General features: G+C 42.8%; 2 protein-coding genes across 7 annotated transcripts in view; one reads left to right on the top strand and one right to left on the bottom strand.

Annotated features, from left to right (window-relative positions):
- Positions 1-1,255: 1,255 nt before the first annotated feature.
- On the bottom strand, positions 1,256-22,701 carry wdr75 (WD repeat domain 75). Of its 3 annotated transcripts, none has more exons than XM_028591215.1 (22): positions 22,509-22,701; positions 22,151-22,353; positions 21,703-21,832; positions 16,951-17,016; positions 16,612-16,711; positions 15,782-15,906; positions 15,251-15,321; positions 14,835-14,951; positions 13,711-13,799; positions 13,288-13,446; positions 12,876-12,935; positions 12,361-12,476; positions 11,904-12,079; positions 11,115-11,272; positions 10,233-10,416; positions 7,892-7,986; positions 7,273-7,368; positions 6,076-6,245; positions 4,307-4,366; positions 3,491-3,631; positions 3,241-3,332; positions 1,256-2,894 (listed from the first exon to the last, which is right to left on the bottom strand). In XM_028591215.1, the coding sequence occupies exons 2-22, from the start codon at positions 22,234-22,236 to the stop codon at positions 2,687-2,689; spliced, it is 2,499 nt and encodes an 832-aa protein (XP_028447016.1). In that variant the 5' UTR covers positions 22,237-22,353; positions 22,509-22,701; the 3' UTR covers positions 1,256-2,686. The 3 variants fall into 3 exon arrangements, with proteins under 3 accessions (XP_028447016.1, XP_028447018.1, XP_028447017.1); XM_028591217.1 differs by having other exon boundaries at positions 10,233-10,413; positions 22,509-22,699; XM_028591216.1 differs by lacking the exon at positions 22,509-22,701 and having other exon boundaries at positions 22,151-22,369.
- Positions 21,617-25,947, top strand: part of stat4 (signal transducer and activator of transcription 4) — a 21,371-nt gene continuing 17,040 nt past the window's right edge. The window contains exons 1-4 of one of the 4 annotated variants that reach the window (XM_028591221.1): positions 21,617-21,687; positions 22,857-23,015; positions 23,216-23,348; positions 25,704-25,839. In XM_028591221.1, coding sequence (XP_028447022.1) covers positions 23,221-23,348; positions 25,704-25,839 — 264 coding nt within the window. In that variant the 5' untranslated portion in view covers positions 21,617-21,687; positions 22,857-23,015; positions 23,216-23,220. Of the gene's footprint in view, positions 21,688-21,858; positions 21,908-22,550; positions 22,611-22,856; positions 23,016-23,215; positions 23,349-25,703; positions 25,840-25,947 lie in introns of those variants that run through there. The other 3 variants (XM_028591218.1, XM_028591220.1, XM_028591219.1) reach the window with 3 other exon arrangements.

Genomic DNA, 25,947 nt, shown 5'->3' with positions numbered 1-25,947 from the left:
CACTTACAGGAATAGCTTTCATTTTGTACCAAGGAAACATCACACACACAAACCATTACATTCAGCCTGAAGAGGGATGCTTTCTGGTACAACAGCGTATGACATCAATTAAAGAAAGAACACACCTTTGGCTTTGTACCTTAAAGCATATGTTATTTCATCTGCTGCTTTATTTCCATATAGGACTCTAAATTACCACACGTAATTCACCACACATTTTTTTAGAGCGTAATCCGCAGTAAGTATTAAAATGGGACTATTTGTGCTGTAGACCTAAATATGTTTTTTAATGACGGCGGGATTCATACTCGAACAGAAAAATACAGCTGACTGCAGCGAAAGTCCAATATCTCCAGACAGGAACTGGGATTTATTAAGTGTGCCCAGGGAAAACATATCTTCCTCTTTATGGGCAACATCTTTAGTATCGTATCTTCTAAAATAACGAGCACTCACACAGACGCAGAATCTCTGGAAAACGGTTTTTGCATGCATGGTCAGAACGGCAGTTTTCCTGATAGAGGAAGTGAAAAACGCTGAGATGAAAGTGTCTTGACCAAAACGTGACCGTCAGGTCAAGACTCAGCGGAGTCCGACCTGACTTTACAGCACCAATAACGGGACATTCCAAGGTCCTGGTTTATGCCCAACATACATTTCCAAGAACTCAACCCGAAGCTGTGATATGAAATATCATGGGTTGCATTTCCAGGCATTATTACAAAAAAATGTTATCACTCTTTTCTTCTTTAATTTGGCTTTATTTCTTAATCCTAATTCTTGTTTTTATTTATTAATGTTTTTTTTGGGGGGGGGGGGAGAATAAACCTCTCCGTATATGTGCGCCCGCTCCACCAACTGAGCTGATTGTCAAAGTTCACCTGCTTATACAACGTGAGAAATGTCATCTATACATGGAAACCTTCCCTGGCCACGATGCTGAATTACATCACACAGAACCTGACAATGGACTCTGGAACACGCACTGCTGTTGTGTTAAAAAAATAAGTGAGGGGACGTGGCAAAAAAGCTTTAAGAAAAGCTTACATCTTTTTTATTAAATTCATTCATCAAAGTATGGAAAAATGGGTAATTGCACATACTGCATATGTGTGTGCATACAGAAAGTTTTCACCTCGCAGTTGGACTTTTTCTGGTTTAATATGAATCACAATGGATCTGATGTCTACTTTTTTTTCTTTTCAACGAAAAGTATCCATCCATCCATCTTCGTCCGCTTATCCGGTGTCGGGTCGCTGGGGGAGCAGCTCCAGCAGGGACAAAACAACAAAAAGTATTTCATGTGCAAAAAAAAAAAAAAAAAACTTCACCCTACAAATAGATCAAAACAAATGATTGCATAAGTATCCCTTTAACTATGATATACCAAAATCAACACTGGTGCAGCCAGTTGTTTAAAGTCACATGATAAGTGTTTAGTCAAGGCATGGCAGTTAAATAAAGCTGTATGTGGCAGGACCAGGTGTATTTTAGGATTTCCCCAACTATGGGACGATTATGGATTAGCTCAGCTGATATGAAGAAGAAATTATAAATGGCTATAATGAGCACACTGCACCAAATTCCTTGCAACTTAGTTGCAAGGGAATAGAGCATTGCATCTTGAATTGAATCTTAATTATGTCAGACAAGAAAAGGGCGGGGAAGACAAAACGTTTTCAGCCAAGTCTGTGACAAACAAACTGAAATGAACAAGCCAGAGGAAGGACACACAAAACATTTACTATGCGCCCAGTCTCCCTCCGAGTTCAGTAAGAACAGAAATATGGCACGGCCATAGCTGTGTAAGTCAAAGCTCATAACATACTCTGCTAGTTATTAACAGCAGGCATGCAAGACTGAAAAAATAAGAGAAGGTTCTGTGGTCTTTTGAAGACAAAATTGAGTTTTTTAATAAGAAAACTAAACCGGAGATCAGTAAAAACACACCATCCCCTGCATGAAGTCTGGTGGTGGCATCCATCCCTTCTCTGCAGCAGCAACTGGGAGGTCCCGAAGTCAGCACGTAACAGGGAGCCATTTTACAAAAGTGATTTGCGAGCACTGGCTCTAGCTGGAGAGCGAGTGTCACAAATGGTGGCCGTTGACCATTTCAAAAAAAGATTCAACGTTGCTGAGAAACGTGGAAGTCCTACGGAGCCTTTTGCGTGCTTGGATTTGCAAGTATAGTGTTGGTCTAGGCAGCATCAAAAGAAGAGAGAGAGGGAAAACCTGCACATTGCAAATGTGGTGATAGAAGCCTGGAAGTGCAGCAACCAAACTCAAAGCTATGCAGGAATGGCATGAAACACTAATGTTAATAGTCTGGAGTGGCCGAGTCAGAATCCAGACCAATGTAGTCCAGAGTCTTTGGCAAGACTTAGACTGCTGTTGACAGATGATCCTCGTCAAACAGAGGATAATTGGAGAGTTTTATTGCTTGAATGTGTAACCCGATACAAATATGTCCACGTTGACTCAAGGCTGGAATTGCTGCCAAAGGAGAGGATACTTGTGCAATCAAATATTTTCTGTTTAGTAATTGCCTTTTTTTTCCCTTTCCAAAAGAAATCCATTCTGATAGAATGACGTAACACAATAAAACATGTCTTAAAAACCCACTGTGCTGAAAACTTTCTATAGGCAGTGTGTGTGTGTGTGTGTGTGTCTTTGCACAGGGTCATGTTCAAGAGTGCAGGAGGCGTGTGAACCAGCTGTGGTCCAGTTTCTTCACCCTTCTCAGTTCCCTATGCTGGGCCTTTGTCAGAGCGGGGGCCGCCTGGCCTCCCAGCAGCGCCTGATCTTGTCTCTGGGTGCTGGATTCCATTTCCCCTTCTGAATCATCTTCCTCTTTCTCGCTCTCCATTTCCTCCTCGGCGTGTTTGGTTTCCTCCCTGAGAACACATTGTGTAGTAAAAAAAAAAAAAAAAAAAAGCGTGACTCTGCATATTATTATCAGATAAACAAGAGTCACATTTCCCATGTGTACTTTTGCCAGGCTCTCAAGTTGCCGAGTCACGCAAAGCCTGAATGCCAGAATTTTGCCAACTCATGCTGACATTCAGACCCACAGTGATGGAGTTAGTTAGCGTCAAAAATAGACAGTCAACCCCCACCCTCCAAAATCAATATTACCATACTAAAAAGGGCATAAATAATCATTATGACTGTCCTAGGTGTTCAGTTTTTATTGACCAATAGCTGGATAAGTTTTCAGAGCAGCCTTAGTGGACTACTGACCTGCCGTCGGTAACGGAGATGAGCAGAGACTGTACAAACATAGAGCAGAGGAAAGAGGTAGAGGGCAAGACGTGGGCCGGGGTCTGCAGAAGCTGTCAAGAAAAAAAAAAAAAAAAAATAGCTTTAATGCACAACAAACTGACACATCAAAAAAAAAAAACTACAAAGATCTGAAAATCTTGTAAGTCAATGTCACAAATTTGAGATGCACAAAGTGGACGTGAGCCCATGCGGGGGCTGAACTACCGACCTCTTTGATAGCAACAGAGCACTGTGGCAGAGGCCTTCTCTCAGCAGACAGGCTGCTCACTGGGTCGGCTTCTTCCTGTTGCCGGTGTTTCCCCAGCAACAGGTAGAACGGTGTCATGGCGACACTGTCATCGATTATAAGCTGGAAAAGGGGGGGTAAAAAAAAAAAAAAAAATCACATTGTCAGGAAACACAGGAATGTTTCTTTTTAGTCTATTAAAAGAATAGTTCAAAAGGGCTGGGACAGTGGTAAATCTGGTTTTTATTTGATAGAGTGGAGAAAGACAACAGAGGAGGTACAGTTGGATACTTAGTGTTCTCTTTCTCCCTAATAAAGAGGATGTATAGTTGGATACTTAGTGTTCTCTCTCCCTAATAAAGAGGATGTATAGTTTGATACTTAGTGTTCTCTCTCCCTAATAAAGAGGAGGTATAGTTGGATACTTTGTGTTCTCTCTCCCTAATAAAAAGGAGGTATAGTTGGATACTTAGTTTTCAAGTCCATCTTTTTATTAGGGAGAGAGAACACTAAGGCTACATGGATCCACAGATGGCTGGTTTATTGGACCGTTTCAGTAACTTTAGCTGAGCTGATCAACAGGCTCTTCACCAGTACCCTGCGTTCATTCCACGAGAAGACATGTGAAGCGACGCCCGATACAGCTCAGTTTTTTTATTGTGTTAGTTCTGTTATTCAGACTGCCGAAGGAGGAGGAGCTCTCAACATGCTCTGTATTTAACACCCTGAGGTGTTGAGTAGCCAAAAACATGCCCTGGGTGACACGGAGCAGCGGTTGGTGCTCAGGTGTGCCGTTACCTGTTTGCTGGACGCCATCAGTCGGTCTTCCTCCGCCTTAGTAGTGAACGTCACGAGGTCCTGCAGAGGAGAGTCCACATCAGCCGACAGAATCAACACAACAATAGCACGCAGAATGTACAAAAGGTTATTACGGAGCAAAGGGTTTTTTATTTTTTACTGCAGTTATTTTTTCCTAGCCTAGAAATGTAGACGGCCCCTAGCGGCAGCAAATGTAATTAGCAGCCAGGGTCAGTCTAGCAACTCTCCGTTGGCTTGCAAGCTGAAAAGACCAAACTCTAGTCAGGCCGATGGCTGCTGCTGCTGGGAACAGCGGTCTTTGGAATCGGCTTTGGCCGCGACTCTGGAAGACTAAGAGTTAAAGGAGAACTCCGGGCAAGTTTTACGTTAATCTTGATTGCTATATGTATATGAGTACTGCCAATAGCAAAAAAAACGAGCCGAATCGTTGCTAGCAACACGGAGCTGCTGCAGCTAATGCCAAGAGCTCCCACTCAGCTAAAACGGCAGTTATGGGGGCATAAGATAAAGAGTGCCTTTGTGCCCCTTAACAGACACAAAATGCAATTAAAATGTCTGTGCAAAATGAACAGGGACCTTACATGACAAGATGCATTTAGCAACTTAGCTATTGTTTAAATTCACCTACCCTCTTAGCTGCTACCTGCCGTCTGGGATGAGTGAGTGTGTTCAGCCAGGCTTCCGGTAATAATCATCATGTGTATCATGTGTTCCATGTGTATTTGAGTGGCTCGTTTTTTTTGCTATCAGCAGTACTCATATACATATAGCAATCAAGATTAACGGAAAACTTGCCCGGAGTTCTCCTTTAAGCTTTTCTTTGAGAAAAGAACGGCACTGAAGTCATTCTTAAAAAGGAACATGCATGTATGTACAATCACAACATGTAAATAGGAACATGTTGGCGTTATTTTGTCACTTATTGGGAGCAGTAGGCTGGTTGGAACCGGTTACCTGCAGGATCTGTGCTAGGCTAAGCTAACGCTGGGGAAGTCAGGCAGCTTTACAGCACGCACAGAGATAAGAAGGGTATGTATGGACTTGTCTAACTCTGGGGGTTACAGTGAATAAGCTTAAGTCCCAATAAGTCGGCGTGTTCCTTTAAAAAGGAAGATGTGTTCTGAGTTTTCCCGACCGGATACGGCAAAAGTTTAATCCATCAACTAGAGTAGCTTTGGTTGGCTATGAGTGCAGAGGGAGTTTGAAAGACAACAGTTTATCCCGCCCCTCGGATTGAGCCCTGCCAATGGTGAGTTCCCAGACCCAACATGTTGATGTGGGTCTGGCTTGTCAGGCTAACTTTTTCCCCCAGTGGCACACAAACTAAAACGATATAATAAGAGCCATGACATTCAGGTCACATAAGGACGTTACTGGGAAGACACCGAAGCCGAAGATTTAGTTGGGTCCATCCGGTTTGACCAAAGTCACTCATTTCATCAGTAACAAATAGGTCACCTCATAAAATAGTGTAGCGCCCCCTTTGGACCAATCACGTAATTGTAAATAAATAAAAAATGCCACACCACAGTAACCAAATATACTATATTTTGTCTGTTGGAAAATAATCTAAAATACAGGTAAAAAGACCCATTTGCTTCAAACTGCCTCTGCGGGCCAATGCAAACCAGTCCCACATGTATCTTCTGTTAATGAACATAAGAGTAGAGCAGATTTCTTGTGTTATAATCTCAGTTGTCAGTGAAATAGAAAAAAGGTATGGTTAGAGGAGTTGGTTTCTCTTGTACCATGTACGGAGTGAGGAAGTAGAGCTGGGAGTGGTTGAGCCACTGGCTGCTCTCTTCACAGCTCTCCAGCATCTCCTCCCTCGGGGCAAAGACAGCGCGAGTCACCTTCCCTGAGCACACGGCCTTCTGGGAAAACACGGGCCGAGGCTCGCTGGGCTTAAAAACAAACACTGAAAATAGAAAAGGAAAAACAGCAAAAAAGAAAAAACATTACAATGGTAACCTCCATTTCTACAGCTGACAGACCGACAGAAAAAGCCCTCTCACAGTAACAAGAAACAATCATTGACCTGGTTATGTTTCTGGATAAACTCTTTTTTTTCCATTTTTAATCTTGTGTGAAGGTCTGCAGCAGCAGTATCTTGGATCAAAAGGCATTTTTGAAGAGTTATTTGACTATCGGGGGTGGCAGTAGCTCAGTCAGTAGGGAGTTGGGCTGGGAACCAGAGAGTTGCTGGTTCAAGTCCCCATACGGACTAAAGTATGGTGGTGGACTGGTAGCTGGAGAGGTGCCAGTTCACCTCCTGGGCCCTGCCAAGGGGCTCTTGAGCAAGGCACTGAACTCCCCCACCCAACTGCTCGATGCGCCTTTCCATGGGCAGCTCCCTCACTCTTACATCTCTCCATTAGTTAGTGTGTGTATGTATGTATATATATATATCTATCTATGATCTGATTTTTAGGACCATCCTGTGAAACTGTGGTTGAAGTAGGTTTAATATTATTTTATAATATATAACTATAATTAAAAAAAAAAATTATGGTCTTCGAGATCCTGCGAGTAGCAGAATAACTTGTGTTGATTTGATTCTCAGTAATTTGCAGTAAAACTAATACCAATACTAATACCACCATGTAAAAAAACAGTTCAGCATTGAAAACATTAGATAAAAGTACACATGCTAAATGTACACAGGGCAGTAAAATGTCCCCTGTGGGTGTGGTCAGAGGTGTCAAGTAACAAAGTACAAATACTTTGTTACCTTACTTAAGTAGAAATTTTGGGTATCTATACTTTACTGGAGTAATTATTTTACAGCATACTTTTTACTTCTCCTCCTTACATTTTCACACAATTATCTGTACTTTCTACTCCTTACATTTTAAAAATAGCCTCGTTACTCCTATTTCAGTTTAGCAAAGCTTTGAGATGTGATTACAACTTGGAAAGGCTAAAACAGCCAGTTGAAAGCTTACAGTCGGTGGAGCCGGCCTGGCAGCAGAAGGCAGCCATGTTCTCAGTGAGGGGGTCGGCCAGCAGCAGGCTGATGTCCATCGAGGTGCTCCACTCCACTGCAGGGAGGGCAACAGAAAGGAACAATTACATATCAGCTAAACTAAAATCAATTGCAACAAATGCATTCAGCTGCAAAATTCATTTTAGACAGGTACAGTATACATTAGCGGTGGGAAAAAAAAAAAAATTGTGAATTTTTTGAGACGATTGTTAAAAATTATTTTCCCTAGAATCGATATTTAATGATTCACCTAAATATTTCCTGTTTATACGCCACTGCCGACCACGACCAATCATATTCGTTTTCTGACCGAAAGCAAAACATGCAGAAAATACATGTTACGTACTTCTTAACAAGTTAATGTCTCAAAAGAGAAATGTCTCATGATCTATTGTCTCTAGAAGTATAGAATTCAACTTTTGTTTTTGTTAAAGAAGGAAAAGACAATCTCAATACTTTTGAATGGTAATATTTCTATAATCACAATACATGAAAACCACATTGGCACCCATGTCTCATGAAATAATTAAAACGGGACAAAGCATATGGCCCTAACCCTTCTATACGAGCTGCCTTACATGAGCAGGTGAGGAGGTTCCAGCAGCAGAGCAGGTCGTTGGCCGTGGTTCCCAGCAGATACTTGGAACAGCTTAGTCGCCCAAAACAAAGATCCCTGGTGGAGAAGGAAAAAGTCAGTTTTGTTCCTGACTTTCTTGACTAAAAAGAACCCCAAGTGCACTCCTGCATCCCCCCCTCAAACACCACACATATTTCACAGGATTAGCTTTTGACAAGTTTTCTGCTTTAGGGGGGGGTTCAAATTGCAACCCACAAGCAGAGTCTTAACACCCACCAAGAACCAAACTTCCAGAAAACGTGCGTCTGGCAGACAAATTAATAATGGCCACCCTTTTACACTTCAAAATGCTGCGTTCCTCATATTATTTATTTCATGAGAGTCTCTGAGATTCATATATAAAAGAATTCATTACTTTTCTTCATTAAAAAAAAAAAAAACTTGTCCGGTGACTTGTGTCTATTATAGCTCTCTGCAAGAGAGCCAAAAGTCATCAACTTCTGGAGGTGCCATGTAAAGAGTCTAAGATTGGGTGACGGAGGGCAAGTCATTGACCCAGCTCTACACAGCCATAGGTGGTAGTTATGTAAGTGGTAACGGGCAGCTGTCAAAACAGCAGACCATTAGCGTTTTCCTATTTCCTCCCTCCAACTTTCAAGTCCTATTAAGCACAAATTCCCCTTCAGCTCCCAGTCTATACAGGAAATGTCATGTCATTTGAAGAGGCTTTCTGGGCATGATTGAGTTTTTTTGAACAGTTTATCGGTTATGCAGTTTGTATGAAAGAGGAGAGAACTAAACGTCTGCCTGCACCCACTAATTATCAAGAGACCTTTTCTAGTGTTGTTTACTCTGATTTTTAAATCATTTATTTCATAGTTTTGAAAGGCTTCTTGACAATTCAAATGTTTTTCTTAGCCGATCGATTGTTTGACTTGCAAACATGCTTAAGGCTGACTCAGGGTTCTGTGCTAGAAAAGTGGTACAGAAACCAGCAACACTAGTTTTGTGTCCTCAGTGAACTTTAAGGGGCCCTTTCTTTAGCGGGAGGACAGATATTTGCCAACATTTCTGAGACCCAAACAACAAGGTTGCGAAACTGCAGCCGGTCCCCGTGCTCTGCTGGCTGACAGACAGCACTTCTTTTCATCAGGCGGTGACATGCCCTGTCCGCTGTGAGAAACAACACCCTGGAATTTTGCCAGAGTGGTAAAAAAGACATTTAACTGTTCAAAGACATCCACCGCTGAGGAACCTGGACAGCAAGCAGCCAAAGTGTAAAGCAGCTGGTTGCTTAGTGAATCCGTGTGTGCGCACTGTCACTTGTCTGTCCTTGTTTTTCTGAATGTGAGTCCCAGTGTGCCCAGTCTGCGCTTACTGGGGATGGAAAAAATATCCAAGCTCGACAACCAATATTAATTTAGTGAAGCTACAGTGCAGACAACAACTGTACTCCATGACCATTTTGAAGTCAAAGCTTGTATCCTCATTAAGCACATTTTCTTGCAGCGGTCTTTGCTCAGTGCTTGTGAAACTGATCGTCTTTGCTAAAGCAGTTACTTCCGTGTTTGGCATGTCTTTTTCCAATTTACAGATTTAATGTAGTATGTAATATGTAGTTTGTAACTGATGTGCTGCCAATTAAGGCAGAGACCATCTGGCTTCCTTGTACCCATATAAGGCCTTGATGTCCCTGTATCTAGTCTGTACTTCCTGTTATATCTGTTTGAACCAATCTTAAACAATAGCTGCTTGATTATTTTTGTGGCATTTTTAGGCCTTTATTTTTGACAGGACAGCTTAGGGGCCTTAGTTTAACGATCTAAGCACACCGTTAAGCGCCTGGCGCAGGTGCATTTAGGGCGTGTCCAAATCCACTTTTGCTTGTTTGATGGTGGAAAAAAATGGTCCGGGCACGTGTCTTCATTAATTCATAGGTGTGTTTTGGGCGTAACATGAAATAAACCAATCAGAGGGTCATCTCCCATTCCCTTTAAAAGCCAGGTTCGTTTGGACCTTGGAGCATTGCTATTATGACAGAGGATTTGCTGAGTAGAAAGGAGAGATTTTCAGGAGAATAAACTAATCTGCTCGTGCGTGAAGTGAAAGCAGATCATATTATAATACTATTTCACACTGTAATATTTTTATTTGTAATCTTTTGCATGTTTGTGTGCTGGATTTTGTTTTGGATGCATTTCAAATGCATTTAGTTACTTGTGTCTTTCTCATTATGCATGTAAGGGTTAAGTAGTAGCTCTAAAAAAACAAAAAAGGTATCAAGATTGAACACCCAGCCCTGGTGAATGTGTGGGTATTTTAGTGCATGTTTATGCTCTGACCTGACAGCTTTTGGCGGCTGGGAAAGAGTTGTCAGGAGCTCCCAGGAAGCCGGGCTCCACACAGTCACCACCTCCTGAAAGCTGACAGCAAGCAAAGATCCGTCGGCTGAGAAACAGCAGCACTCAGGCACCAGGCCGTGATAGGCTCCCACAAAGTCACACGACCAGGAAGGACCTTCATCTGCTGGCACCGAGAGGGTTGGATTAGTGACAAATACAGCAGAATTTGGCTCAAACCCAACATTCAACCTGATGTGGTGGACAGTTTCACTGCTGGTAGGATGTACATCATGATTTGGAGTTCAGATGTTTTAGGAAGAATTGAAACTTAAATGTTTTTAAATTCCAAGAGGTGATTTGGTCTGTTGAGCCTGGTAGTTGCATATGATTAAAGGTAATGGATCTCTCCGTCTTACAGTTGCTAAGTATTTGTTTAAAAGGATGACCTCTACATTAATCTTAGGGTGTTTATCATTGAGATCAAAAAGTGATTGGTAGAGATGTAAATGAAAATGTTAGGTTATTTTTTTTTCCAACTATACAGTTACAGACTGTATTTTGCGGTGATGTTTTGGTACATTTTTTCCAAAGTTATGCTTGAATGTTGGAAAAAGACCCTGAGCTGTGTCTAAAGAGAGTTTTTCAAAACCGATTTAGTTACAGTTAAACTGCTCAAACCATATGAATGATGACAAAGCACACAGAGCACTAACTCAAAGAACACAGTTCTTGGAGATGCACACCGAGAATCAGAAGTGACACAACAATAGAGAAGGACGGCGAGTTAAAAAGAGCACGGTCAATATCACCACACTTTAACAGAACAGCCAAACTCTGCCTTTCGGTAGCGTGCACGGTCAGAAACTGAGCTGAACTGCTTACCCTCTGTGTGGGCTGGCGCGGCCAGCTGCCAGGCTTTGAAGTGTCCGTCCTTGCTGGTGGAGACCAGCATGGTGGTCTGGCTGTCGGTGGCGTGGCAGAAGCACATGGCTGTAATCCGCGCCTCGTGGGGGGCCGAGATGGTCGTGTTCAGCACAAAACTGCAGGTGATACAGTTGGCATGTTACAGGATTGTGGTAAGAAAAAAGTATAGTATAGTCCACTGCTGAGGATATGAGGAAAATATGCAATAACGTTGTTGAATATTTTGTTAACCATTAAATTGTACTCAGTTCTGCTACTTTCAGTATTCTGCTAAAATACAAGAAATTGCTTGTTGAATTTAAAACAAATGAAAGGCAATCACTTCCAACATTCTTTTATTGAACATTGAATTAAATATAAAAAGGCACCACTAAATAAATTACACACATTAGGAAGTTTTATTATAAATTTTATACTTCTATTTCATTTCAACTAATTCAAAAAATCTCAATTGTCTTTCGTGATATGTTGCAGCCTTTTGCGATGCGTATATTGTGCCAGTTGATACTGTGAGGACGATAAAAAAACGACATTGTGCAGCCCTAGTGCTAAGCTATTGCTTGAGACAGACAACGCAGAGGTGTAGTTTATTTTTGTAATCCAAAATAACCTAATCTTCCCACAACAGCATGATTCACAAAGTGTAAACACTTTTTCGACCAGTCCACCACTGAATTTAATCTGTGTCGATGACTGACTAAAAGCCCAACATATAAAAATTTCATATGTAGTTTTAGACATATGTACCTCTGTGTCTGTTCATCAAATGCCCACAGTTTTAAGTTCAGCTCCAGCTCAGCGTCTTTCGTTTTTCTCTCTTCCACTGTTGCCAGCCAGCTGCCAGAGGCATCGAAGGCTGCCTTGACCACCTCAAACTGCTCCAGGCCTGACTCATGGATGTACTCCTGCTGCACTATGTCCAGCTGTGGGAAACACGGAAGACAACAGACCTCAGAATTTGGTTATTACAGATAATTCACACTAAAGGTGACATAACTGGGGATCAGAACAGATTTGTGGTTCTGTCTTCTGTTTGTAATCGAAATACATTCTCTCCAAGTACTCGTAACCACATTGATGCAATTTCAGGTGCTGTATTGGCACACTATGTCCATAAAAAGCTTCCAAAAAATGATCCACAAACTAACTTGGTCTGGCTTATGTGTGCCATCTTTGGCTCCGTTTTTTAAAGCAGAGTGCTTACGTTGTACAGCAGTTTGTCTCTTTGGAGGGAGTAAAACTGCAGGTGGCCTGGTTTCCCGTTTAGCACCAGGGATTTGCTGCGTGGGTCCACCATCATGTCTGTCCTCACGCTTTCTCCTGAACCACGACAAAGAAAGGAAGGAAAAAAAAGAGTGAGAATCAACTGCTTCTTTTGCGTGCACAGAATAACCTAGCAGATTTAAACCTTGATTTCTCGTTTTTATAAGCCATATGAAGAAAGAAAAGGTTTGATGCAAGCAGCATCCTAAATCGATTGATTTCCTAAATCTCTTTTGTTAATGTCTTTGAACACAGCACTAGAGTCAAATTTAGTTATTTGAAATTAGATATTTTTTTAAAGATGTTATTTTTGTAAAATGGGCAAGATCATCCTTATAGAAGCAAGATTGTTCTCCTAGAACTGTGGATGGTTATTTATGATAGATATGTTTATGAGCCCATACAGCATGTTTATGGTCGATGTACGTGCCGTTGCCACCTACAGTCTGTACTCACCTTTGACCAGGCCCTGAATGACAGCTGACACTTTAACACAACTCTGGATGATCGTAATCTCTGAAACAAGAACAGACAGAAATCAGTCACCACAGCCTTCCTTTCGTACAGAAATCTCGGAATCTACTATTCCGTCTGCACATTTTACAGCTGCAGTTAGTGTTGCATTTCTCAACGTCATCAGTCAAGGACACAGATGTGAGCTCTGGGGAGCAACTTGTGCCCCTCAAATGTAAAGCCAGTAGGGTTCAAACAAAGTGGCACTGGCAACCATTGCAACTATAGGGCATTAATGATGTAATAAAGTTACTGGCCACTTGATGCTGGCTTTCTATTACCATCATTTCCCCAACAGCTTGTTGTTCGTTCTTTTTTTCCACCAGAGTGCATAATACAGGTTACAGCTCCTTACTGTTGTCACTGTGTGAGGTACAGAACAGTGCTCCGTCAGGCGAAACAGTGATGTGCGTGATGGCCGAACCCAAGCGGGGCAGGAAGTCCCGCTCGCTCTCTTGGTTGTATCGCCACTGGACGAGCACCGACTCCATGCCTCCACTCAACAGGTTGGTGCCTGGTTAAACAAAGACAACATAGGTACAGAAGCTGAGACAGGGCGGGCGACGTGGAGTTTTTTCTTAAAGCAAAACAAATCCTGAGCTCATTGGGTCACCGTAACGCAAACTTCATTTTTTTTTTTTTTTTTTTTTAAAAACAGGACAAAAACTCCAGTTGCCCATCTGAGATCTTACAATAGCTTGATTGAGAGGAATACATCTCTCTGAAATAGATGGGGAAAGAGAAAGAAATCATAAGACAGGTGATGACATGTGTGTACCTTCTGGGGTGAAGCACAGCGAGCTGACCGCACTGTGGTGCCAGTGCAAGGTGGAGTATGTGTACTCCTTCTTGTGGTTGAAGTTTCTCCTGAAAGGATGAACAGTAATGTTAGAAGAAAGGAAAGAGGATCTTCTCCACTACATGTACACACTTCATAAAACACACACTGCAGAGGCTTAAAAGAGTGCTTTACAAAATGAGAAGAAATGTATGCTTTACCTTGGTTAGTTCAAATTCTGTTTACTTATTGTTGTTTCCTGTTTTCTCAAATACTTATTTAATTTTGCTCAATTTGTATTTTATTCTTTTCTATATAAAATCGGTAACCGATGGATACGTGTTGTGCTGTATTATGTACATCAACTGAGACTCAAACACAAATTGAATGGGGCGCTATGCAGTTTTGGCCATTTCTTCGCCGTTTTCTCGCAGGTTTCTCTATAGAGCCCCACGCTACAGCTTTCGGAATAGATATTTGGCAGCTCCTATGTTTACTTGTGTCTGAGTCCTCGCTCGGTCAGTCTGCCGTTTCCTCTTTCTCTGTTCCTCTGACAATGCTTTCCTAGCTTTCTGCTTCTATTTTTTTGCCGGCTCAGCCATGACGATAGTGTGAAAAACTCCATCGCTACCTTGTTAGCCGGTTCCTGAAAGGCCGTATGTGTGCAGTGCCGTGAAGCAATTCATTACATTGCGAGACCTGATATCACGCAATCCTTCCTGACGCTGAGATCAAAGTTGCAAGGGTGTTTTTTTCCCTCTCACAGGTGCTAGGGGGTAGCGAGACGACCACCATTCAAACCGAAAAAAAAAAAAAAAGTCATAAACCATTCCAATGACTCCAAAGCTGTTCAGTTAAGGTAAATTAACAAAAAAAAAAAAAAAAAAAAAAAAAAAAAAACTGTATAGTTCCCCTTTAAATAAAAAGAAGAAAAAAGTGTGAAGAAAGCGATACAAAGTTTGTTTCCCTATCATGCTACTGGAGTGCAGTCAAATGGTGCAGCTATCAGAAAAATGCATGCAACACAAGGGAGCAGCAGACGTTTGGACTAAATAATGTTCAGAATTATCAAAACACTGCATGTGAGTGCATATGCTTCAAGGCCATGTCGTTACTACACTCACCACAAGCGAATCTTTCCGTCTTCATGCCCCGTGGCAATGCAGTCATCTTTTGGATGACAGGCGACGCACGTCAATGTGTTCTTGCCTCCCTTCTTGTTGTCTTCTTTGAGGGAAAACCTTTTAACAACCCACACAATGACAGACACGCGGTGTTACAGAACATCCTCTGTGAACATCATCAGGGTTTTAGGATTCATGACCTTTGTCACATAGGACACCTTTTATATTACTTATGATATTGCGTTCAATGGTAGAGACATGTTTTTGTGGCATTTGCAATCTAATGCTGTGAGATTTTTTGGGGGGTTTACTGGGTTTGAAACAAAATGTTTAAAGTGATTTGATCTTCAATTCTTTTCCAATCTTCAATGAAATACTCCCACCTCGTAACTGAAGCATCTCACACTGCGGCTCACCTGTAGGACTTCTGCTTCTTGAAGAAGTAGACCTCCAGATGCAAACCATTAGCTGAAGCAATATACTCCCCCTGTGAGGAAGATAACATTTGGTCATTAACACAGACATGCAAGAAGGGCTGACCAAGGATCAGTATTTAAAACCTGTTTTTGAGTAATAAATACTGGTGTCAATCTGAAGAGGTTTCCAATCATATAACAAACACTGTACTCAAAAGAAGTTAATTGTAATGCTATATATCCAATTTGAAAAAAAAGGGGGGGATCATTATCTGAAGTTAATTTGATAGAGACTCATTTTATGCTTCATTTGTTCGTTTGTTTTGAGTTTTTGAAGATTGACACAACATTTGAAATGAATGGCCAAACATGCATCATTTTATTTTGCCACAGCAGAAAAGTGTGATCAAGTCAACAAGCTTTCAGATCAATATCCCTCTGATACATCAGCAATCCATGTAGGAAACATCACTTTCGGGAGTGCGACTGCTCCAGATGGTGTGTTGGGGACAGTAGTGGTGGTGTACTTACCCCTCTGCCGAAGACGATGGCTGCTGGGTTGGAGCTGACGTCACTGAGCACAGCAGAAAGCTCTCGGGCCTCCACCAGCTGATCTCCGCTCTGTGGAAGATCTACCGCAACCAGCTGGAATAAATCTACACACACACACACACACACACACACACACACACACACACACACACACACACACACACACACACACACACACACACACACACACACACACACACACACACACACACACACACACACACACACACACACACACACACACCCAGTGACCTTTTACCCAAATTCTACTTCACACATGTTAAATCACTAGTGAGAATGATGTGACTAGTGACACCTAGTGGAAGCATCAAAAAACAGACACTGTAAAAGACACTATTACACATGGAAACCCCAATGCACACACTGGTCTGACCTGCTGACACTACAAAAAGAATTTGCTACAAATAAGTATTCTACACAAAGAAGTTTTACCACATCTCAGTATTGCAAATTCAGGTGAGATTTATTCAGAAGTTTTGATTTATTGACACTATAAGCAACAAAACCACTACTTAACATTTAAATGGTGTTTTAAGTAGAAGTGTGAAGCTGTATAAAGACAGCTAGCATTCCATCTAGCCTGGTTCTGCAGTTTGGTACCATTTCAGAATTATTATTGATCACTCTCCTCTTGGTTTCATATAGCGGAATGAGGAAGTGCATGCTAAGGTTTTGGGTTAAGACTTAAGTCACATTTGCCAAAGCACACAGGGCGTCTAATGGATGTTGAAACAGCTCAGGCATCACACCTAAGCAATGACCACGTTTCGAAAAGATGTCAAACCTACCAGATCTTTTGTCACTGAGCATGGGAGTAACGATAAAGATGACCCCTTCATGGTTTGCAGATGCGCAGATGGAGTAAACCGGGTATCCAATGACGTACGTCTGGAAGAGATCACACAGCTGTGACACGTGGCTGCCAGACATCAGAGAAAACACAACACCGGCTCTGCCGCAAAGCGATCTCAACCCACTAGTCTAACGAGTCCCTGTGCATCAAGTCAAACTGCTATGGCCGGCTTTCCTCACTAAGCAGGAGGGTACAAATATACAGTAAAACTGTGTGATGTTGATGCATTAACTGCAAAGACTGGAGCAAAAACAATACAAGAATCAAGCTGTACCTTAATAAGGATGCCATCTGTATAGTCCCAAAGTCGGACAGTGCCATCTGCTGAGCAAGAGTAGACCTACAACAAAAAACAGGAATGCATTGTCACAGGAAAAGAAGTTAAATGCAACAATAAAATCCTTATATGAACAGCAACTACCTATATCCATATTTCAGTAATGTATGTAGCAACTAAGAGGCATAACTTGGCCCCTGATATTTGCCAGTTACAATCAATCATCATGCAATCACATGACTAAACATATGCAGATCAAAACAGCTAAAAAATTTCAACAGCAATAGTTTTATACTTTCAACACCAGGGATAACGTCAAAGCAAACACATTTAAAGCTGTGGTAGGCACTTTAAATGTTTAAATTCTTTTTCCAAAATAATCATTCAGCATATTGTAATTCAAGTGGTATGAGAGAAAACTAGACTTCTGCACCTTGTCGTGGCTATTTTCAGGTTTTAGAAAATCTAGCTGTGACTTTGGCCAATCACATGTCATTTCACAGAGAGAGAGAGAGCGTTCCTATTGGCTGTTCTTCACATGCATTGCCCGTGCGACAGAGACAAGAAATGGATGATGCAGGAAGAGGTCTCACTCTACTTCAAATCCTGGCTTTTTTTTTTTTTTTTTTGCATTCTACCCACTGCAGCTTTATAATATAACTTAATGCTTAATTAGAGAATTTCTTTTTTGCCCCAAACACAGAAATAAATCAATCCCTACTCCATGCTACAGGACAATCCATCAATCCAGGATTTGCTGGGGTTTGGAGATATTGGCATTTATGAATATGTAGCCGATCCCCATCAAATAGATCTTAAGTGCACTTGATTTGTGGTGCTCAGAGTGCCAAAAACGGACATAAAAAAAAAAACAGCTGCTTCTCCTTCCAAATCTTATGACAGTTATCCATAATCACATAAACGTATATAAGCAACAGTCCCTTCTGCATGGAGGTAGACTGCTAAAGGTAAAACATTGTTCGCAATGAAACTGCTCACACTGCCAACAAATACTTTGATAAGGCTTGAATTTGGAAGAAAAAAAATACACTTAATTCCAAAATCAACTGTGTCTATGTTAAACACATATACATGGCAGACCTTATCAAATCTAATGCACATTTGTTATTGAGTTAGTCTTGGATCCATACCATTTTTTAGTGCTGAAAAGATTAGTCAATTAATCAATGAGACAATCAACAGAAATATTGTTTTTGATAATTGATTCACAATAATAATTATAATATTTATCAAGCTAAATGCCAATTGCTGGTTTCATCTTATCCGTTACCATTTGCTGATTTTCTCTTTATTAAAACAATTGTAAATGTTTTATTTTTAGGTTTTGGGCTATTGCTCAGACAAAGCAAAGACGTCACCTTCGGATCTAGGGAATTGTGACTAGCATTTTTCAACGTTTGTATTCATTGTCAAAATAAACAGGGGACACAATTTCTATTATAAAAAAATATGCTTGTTTAGAAGTCCTCACTAAACTGGAGAGGGACTGACGAGCAAATTGGATTTATAATGAACAGATACGATTCAGGAAGCCACCCTGGCCCTTTAAATCAAATACGTTATAATAAACGGGCCCACCACCTGTGGGAGGAACCGTTGGGGTCGGGTGCGATGCCACATGGGTGGCAGTGAAGGTCAGGGGCCTCGACGGACCAGACCCGGGCGGCAGACGCTGGCTCTGGGGACGTGGAACGTCACCTCTCTGTGGGGGAAGGAGCCGGAACTGGTGCGGGAGGTGGAGCGCTACCGGTTAGATCTGGTGGGGCTTACCTCTACGCACAGTCTCGGTTCTGGAACCGTACTCCTGGATAGGGGTTGGACTCTTTTCTTCTCCGGAGTTGCCCAGGGTGTGAGGCGCCGGGCGGGTGTGGGGATACTCACAAGCCCCCGGCTGAGCGCCGCTGTGTTGGAGTTTACCCCGTGGACGAGAGGGTCGCCTCCCCACGCCTGCGGGTTGTGGGGGGAAAACTCTGACTGTTGTTTGTGCATATGCACCAAACAGGAGTTCGGAGTATTCGGCCTTCTTGGAGACCTTGACTGGAGTCCTGCATGGGGCTCCAGTGGGGGACTCCATTGTTCTGCTGGGGGACTTCAACGCACACGTGGGCAATGATGGAGACACCTGAGAGGCGTGATTGGGAGGAACGGCCTCCCTGATCTAAACCAGAGTGGTTGTTTGTTGTTGGACTTCTGTGCTAGTCATGGATTGTCTATAACGAACACCATGTTCGAACATAGGGATGCTCATAAGTGTACCTGGTACCAGAGCACCCTAGGCCAAGGTCAATGATCGATTTCATAATCGTTTCATCTGATCTGAGGCCGTATGTTTTGGACACTCGGGTGAAGAGAGGGGCAGAGCTGTCAACCGATCACCATCTGGTGGTGAGTTGGGTCAGGGGTGGGGAAGACTCTGGACAGACCTGGTAAGCCCAAACGTAGTGCGGGTAAATTGGGAACGTCTGGAGGAGGCCCCTGTCCGACAGACTTTCAACTCACACCTCCGGGCGGAGCTTTTTCGTGCATCCCTGTGGAGGCTGGGGGCATTGAACCCGAGTGGACAATGTTCAAAGTTTCCATTGCTGAAGCTGCGGCGAGGAGCTGTGGTCTTAGGATCTTAGGTGCCTCAAGGGGCGGTAACCCACTTAACACCGTGGTGGACACCAGTGGTCAGGGAAGCCGTCCGATTGAAGAAGGAGTCCTTCCGGGATATGTTATCTCGGAGGACTCCGGAGGCAGTTGCAGGGTACCGAAGGGCCCGAAGGGCTGCAGCCTCTGCCGTGAAAGAGGCAAAGCAGCGGGTGTGGGAGAAGTTTGGAGAAGACATGGAGAAGGACTTTCGGTCGGCACCAAAGTGTTTCTGGAAAACTGTTCGCCACCTCAGGAGGGGGGAAGCGGGGAACCATCCAAGCTGTGTACAGTAAGGATGGGACACTGTTGACCTCCACTGAGGAGGTAATAGGGCGGTGGAGGGAGCACTTTGAGGAACTCCTGAATCCGACTAATACGCCCTCTATGTTAGAGGCAGAGCTGGAGGATAACGGGGATTGTCGCCGATTTCCCAGGCGGAAGTCACTGATGTAGTCAAACAACTACACAGTGGCAAAGCCCCGGGATTGATGAGATCCGTCCAGAAATGCTCAAGGCTCTGGGTGTGGAGGGGTTGTCCTGGTTGACACGCCTCTTCAACATTGCGTGGAAGTCTGGGACGGTGCCAAAGGAGTGGCAGACTGGGGTGGTGGTTCCTCTTTAAAAAAGGGGGGACCAGAGGGTGTGTGCCAATTATAGGGGTATCACACTTCTCAGCCTCCCTGGTAAAGTCTACTCTAAGGTGTTGGAAAGGAGGGTTCGGGCCGATAGTCGAACCTCGGGTTGAGGAGGAACAATGCGGATTCCGTCCTGGTCGTGGGAACAACGGACCAGCTCTTCACTCTCGCAAGGATCCTGGAGGGAGCCTGGGAGTATGCCCAACCGGTCTACATGTGTTTTGTGGATTTGGAGAAGGCGTATGACCGGGTCCCCGGGAGATACTGTGGGAGGTGCTGCGGGAGTATGGGGTGAGGGGGTCTCTACCAGGGCCATCCAATCTCTGTATGACCAAAGTGAGAGCTGTGTCCGGGTTCTCGGTAGTAAGTCGGACTCGTTTCAGGTGAGGGTTGGCCTCCGCCAGGGCTGCGCTTTGTCACCAATCCTGTTTGTAATATTTATGGACAGGATATCGAGGCGTAGTCGGGTGGGGAGGGGTTGCAGTTTGGTGGGCTGGGGATCTCATCGCTGCTCTTTGCAGATGATGTGGTCCTGATGGCATCATCGGCCCGCGACCTTCAGCACTCACTGGATCGGTTCGCAACCGAGTGTGAAGCGGTTGGGATGAGGATCAGCACCTCTAAATCGGAGGCCATGGTTCTCAGCAGGAAACCGATGGAATGCCTTCTCCAGGTAGGGAATGAGTCCTTACCCCAAGTGAAGGAGTTCAAGTACCTTGGGGTTTTGTTCGCGAGTGAGGGACAATGGAGCGGGAGATTGGTCGGAGAATCGGCGCAGCGGTGCGGTATTGCATTCAATCTATCGCACCGCCAGGGACGAAAAGAGAGCTGAGCCAGAAGGCAAAGCTCTCGATCTACCGGGTCAGTTTTCGTTCCTACCCTCACCTATGGTCATGAAGGCTGGGTCATGACCGAAAGAACGAGATCCAGGGTACAAGCGGCGAAATGGGTTTCCTCAGGAGGGTGGCTGGTGTCTCCCTTAGAGATAGGGTGAGAAGCTCAGTCATCCGTGAGGAGCTCTGAGAGCCGCTGCTCCTTTGCGTCGAAAGGAGCCAGTTGAGGTGGTTCGGGCATCTGGTAAGGATGCCCCCTGGGCGCCTCCCTAGGGAGGTGTTCCAGGCACGTCCAGCTGGGAGGAGGCCTCGGGGAAGACCCAGGACTAGGTGGAGGGATTATATCTCCAACCTGGCCTGGGAACGCCTCGGGATCCCCCAGTCGGAGCTGGTTAATGTTGCTCGGGAAAGGGAAGTTTGGGGTCCCCTGCTGGAGCTGCTCCCCCCGCGACCCGACACCGGATAAGCGGACGAAGATGGATGGATGGACGTTATAATAAACATGCAGTAACGTTATACAATGAGCAGTTGTACTCACATTCTGTGAGAGTAGCTACTATTTGAGTAAGTCAGAGCTGTACTCCTTCCATGGCCGTTTACTAGTTAACTACGTGGTGAGTTGACTGTACCTGCAGGTGGTTGGAGGGTTTGAGCAGCACCCCCGTCACCAGGCCGGTGTGTCCCCGCAGGTCGTGGATACACTCCTCTGTGGAGGTACTGAACACCTTCACGCACTCTCCCGAGGCGCATAGGAGATACCTGGAGCAACACAACCACAGCTTTTACAAAATCACTTGGCTAGTTTACGGACAAAAATACTTCAACAGTTTAATGGTGTGTGTGTGTGTCGTTGAATTTACCGTTACAGATAATTGCCAGCGTGTCCGTGAGCCAAACTAGTGGCACTTTGTAAACAGTAGCAGCAATATTAACAGTTAGCTAGCTAGCTAGCAGCTAATATTGCTAATGCTAACGGCTAGCACCGGCTTCAGCTCTCTGGCTAATAAAAACTTGTACAACCGCGAGAATCTCTTCCACCAAATATTAATCATCATCGGACTGAAAACACACACTCACCTTGAGTCGTGGGTTATGACAGGCTCCCTGAAGTTTAGTTTACTGCCACCTCGGTGAACCACGCGGATATCCCCGTGTTCAACCATGTTTTTACTAAAGTCAACTTTCACCTCTGACCGCTTCTTCTTTGTGGTTGTTCACCGGCTGGCGAGACTGTTTATAGCTGCTTTACTGCCACCTGCTGGACTGGAGTGTAGCTGTTACTACAAAAATCGATAAGAAAAATGCTTATTTAAAGCAATTTAGTTATCTAAGTATTGCTAATTGCAGAACACATTTATACCAAGAGGAGAAACGGAGTTTCCAGTAAAACTTGTCTTGAAGTGAAAGAGGAGGACTAGAATTCACCTAGAATCACCTTTCGGGATGTTTCATAACTTGTGGGTTGACTGATGGGTTGATGCTAGCTTTATTGAGCGAAGTCTTCATTTCCAGTTATGCTCATGTCTTCACTAAAGCAGTTAAGTCCAACCCCACGTGATTTATTTCATAAATAGTTCTTCTTTAAATGGCATTTCAAAAGAAAAATAGAAAAGAAAGAAACGTCTCACGTTTGTGATGTATGGTCTTTAATTAATGCCCGTAAAAGGTTATCTCTCTCACCACAAATATGTGTGTGTGTGTGTGTGTGTGTGTGTGTGTGTGTGTGTGTGTGTGTGTGTGTGTGTGTGTGTGTGTGTGGATGGGCGGGTGTCGTGATGAATAGCTACAGCCAATAGACAGTACCAGGGTACAGCCCATAGGTACAGCCCCTACAGAGAGTTAATGAGGTCGCTTCCTGAACATTAAAAAACGAAAGTCATAGAGAGAAACAAGTGCACATGGTAACGGAGACAGACGGAACAGCAACGCAGAAACAGCACAGGTAACACACAGAAAAATATAGCACTGAACTGTAATTATTATTACAATATTATATGTAGGATACATCATTACAATCATAGACAAAAAAAATAAGATAGCCTACTTTACTTTTTTTTCCTCCATTTTAAGCATGGTGATTCTCTCATTGCCTGTGTGTGTGTGTGTGTGTGTGTGTGTGTGTTTTGTGGTGTGTGAATGCAGGCAGCATGACCCAGTGGAGCCAGATTCAGCAGCTGGAGATCAGACTCCTGGAGCATGTGGACTACCTGTATGATGATAACTTCCCCATGGACATCCGCCAGGGTCTGTCCAGCTGGATCGAGTCTCAGGATTGGTGAGTAGTGTGTGTGTGTGTGTGTGTGTGTGTGTGTGTGTGTGTGTGTGTGTGTGTGTGTGTGTGTGTGTGTGTGTGTGTGTGTGTGTGTGTGTGTGTGTGTGTGTGTGTGTGTGTGTGTGTGTGTGTGTGTGTGTGTGTGTGTGAAAAGCATATACATCACACTGACTTTTAGTGTATTGGGGTGGACGCTGGTATCTCAGAGACAGATAGCTCAAAAAGATTAATAAAATATTAAGAGTAATTGAGAAAATGTGTTTTTTTGCGGATGGGGTCCATTTCATTTCATTTATTTATTTATTTGATAGGGACTATGCTCATTGATCAACAGACAAATTACTTGCTGTAAACAAGCCAGAGTTAGCTACAAGTGCTAGTTTCCATCTGTTGTCCCTAGCCAGGTCTTAACAGGCACCCTAAAATACAAAAAGCAATACAAATACACTATAAATCTAAGAAATACAGTAGCAATGTAATAAATACAGCAGAAATTTTAAAACAATATGAATATACCTGCAAACAGACAATATGTTGCTCACCTCATCTAATCCTCAGCTTAATTACATTCATGGGTTTAAGTATTTGGTGTATGATTACAATTGTAATTGTCCCTAATCCAAGATTTAAGATGTTTTTTAAAAGAAGAGAGACTATTACAGTCCCTTAATTCATTGGGCAGACTATTCCAAAAAATTGTGGCTCTGATAGAAAAGGCTGTGCTTCCAATCCTACTTTTTCTAAATTGAACTATGCAATCCCCTCTGGTGGTTGCTCTGGTTACTCTATTGACCTTATCTTTCTGTTTTATAAACTGGCACAGTGGTGGTGGAGCAAGCCCATGGAGTACCTTAAAGACAAGACAGGCATCAGCAAAGTTTCTAAAGTTTTCAAAGCTAAACATGTTGTGTTTTGTAATTATGTGACAATGATGATAGCTATTACCCTTACGGTCCAATGTCTTTAATGCTTGTTTATAAAGTGACTCCAATGGTTGTAATATTGTTTTATTGGCTTGCGACCAGCTAGTTAAACAGTACGAAAAATGTGAGAAGATCATCGCATGCAAGAAGAGCTTTGCGGCCTTCATTGGTAGGTATGGTCTTATGTGCTTAAAATTTGCCAGGTTAAACTTAACAATATTGGCAACCTTTTTTGTATGCTTTTTAAATGAGAGTTGTGAGTCTAGGATAATTCCCAGATATTTAAAGTCAGATACCACTCTAACCTTCTCTTGGTTAACAATTACCTCAGGGTCATAAGTCACAGTAGTTTGTTTTGTAAAATACATACATACTGTTTTACTTATGTTCAGGTGTTATGTGAATTAGTTATGTGAATTAGTTAGCCATATGGATACCTTACTCCCTTAGTCCTTACCCTTTACATTTATAATGTGTGTTTCAGCACCTTTAGCTCTTTGTTTTGGTTGTAAGGCCTTTACTGTCATCAATCTCATTGCTAGTCTAAGTAAAAAAACAATTAAAAAATACCCATCTGAAGCACCAAACAGCAGACAGACAGGGTTAGTGACTAGCTGGTGAAAAGGGCTGGATATTACCAATGATTGCCCGAAATGATTCAATTCCAATTCACATGGTCCCGATTCGATTAGATTTCCGATTTTATTCTATATCAATTAGTTTAGGGAAATTTCAGTTATAATACAAATTTTATAATATAAATATATAGAATATAAAATAGATTCTTAGAGAACGTGTTGCTGTAAATTGTACAAGAAAGAAGCAACCAGGTTCATGTTTACTATAAGAATTGACCCCCCCCCAAAAAATGAAAAGGACCAGAAAATGATGATGATTAAAAAATGCTAATGTTTCTGTGTAAACAGGTCATTCTTGGTAACACTCATACCAACATTTTGCTGGACAAAAAAACTAAACAAATGCAGTTGTCTTAACTTTTCCAAATTGGTAAATAAAATATTGCCCTCTACACGCTTGTTAGCGGTCGCATATATACTAGCATCTGCACCAAACACTTTGCATGCTAGTAGAAACATGTCAGGCTTCATTACAAACCATCACAGAGCAACCAACTGGGTTCAGTTGACTATTACCACCTTTCATGATGAAGTTATAGCCTCCATTATTATACAGTTACATTTGAGAAGCTATTAGCAACTAGTATTGTATGGGGAGTTGTACTGACAAAGTGTAACTGAAAAATAATAGCACAGCCATAATTACTTTATTTGGGTCTAGTTTTTCTGTTTTACAGCATAACATCAGCTATCTTCTTCTTCTTCTTCTTCTTCTTCTTCTTCTTCTTCTTCTTCTTCTTCTTCTTCTTGGGTTCTGCTGGAAATGTCCTAAACGTCACACACTGTCTGTTTTTCAGGGACATCGCAGCTAACGATGAGTCAATGGCGGCGGTACTGTTCACCAACCTACTGTCCCAGTTGGATAGGGTGCGCTCACAGGAGCAGAACTTCCTGCAAAGACACAACATGAAAATCATTCAACAGCAGCTACAGGTGCGTCGCCGTCCTTTAACCCTAACCCGATATTTTCAACAAAAGGGACTTTATTTTGTGATTAATTCTAACCAACGCTTTTCAAAAGTTGCTCTACTTACTTTAATA

This window comes from Perca flavescens, chromosome 11 (genome assembly GCF_004354835.1).
Source record: "Perca flavescens isolate YP-PL-M2 chromosome 11, PFLA_1.0, whole genome shotgun sequence".
Lineage (NCBI taxonomy): Eukaryota > Metazoa > Chordata > Actinopteri > Perciformes > Percidae > Perca > Perca flavescens.
This window is presented reverse-complemented; position numbering and strand designations above follow the sequence as displayed.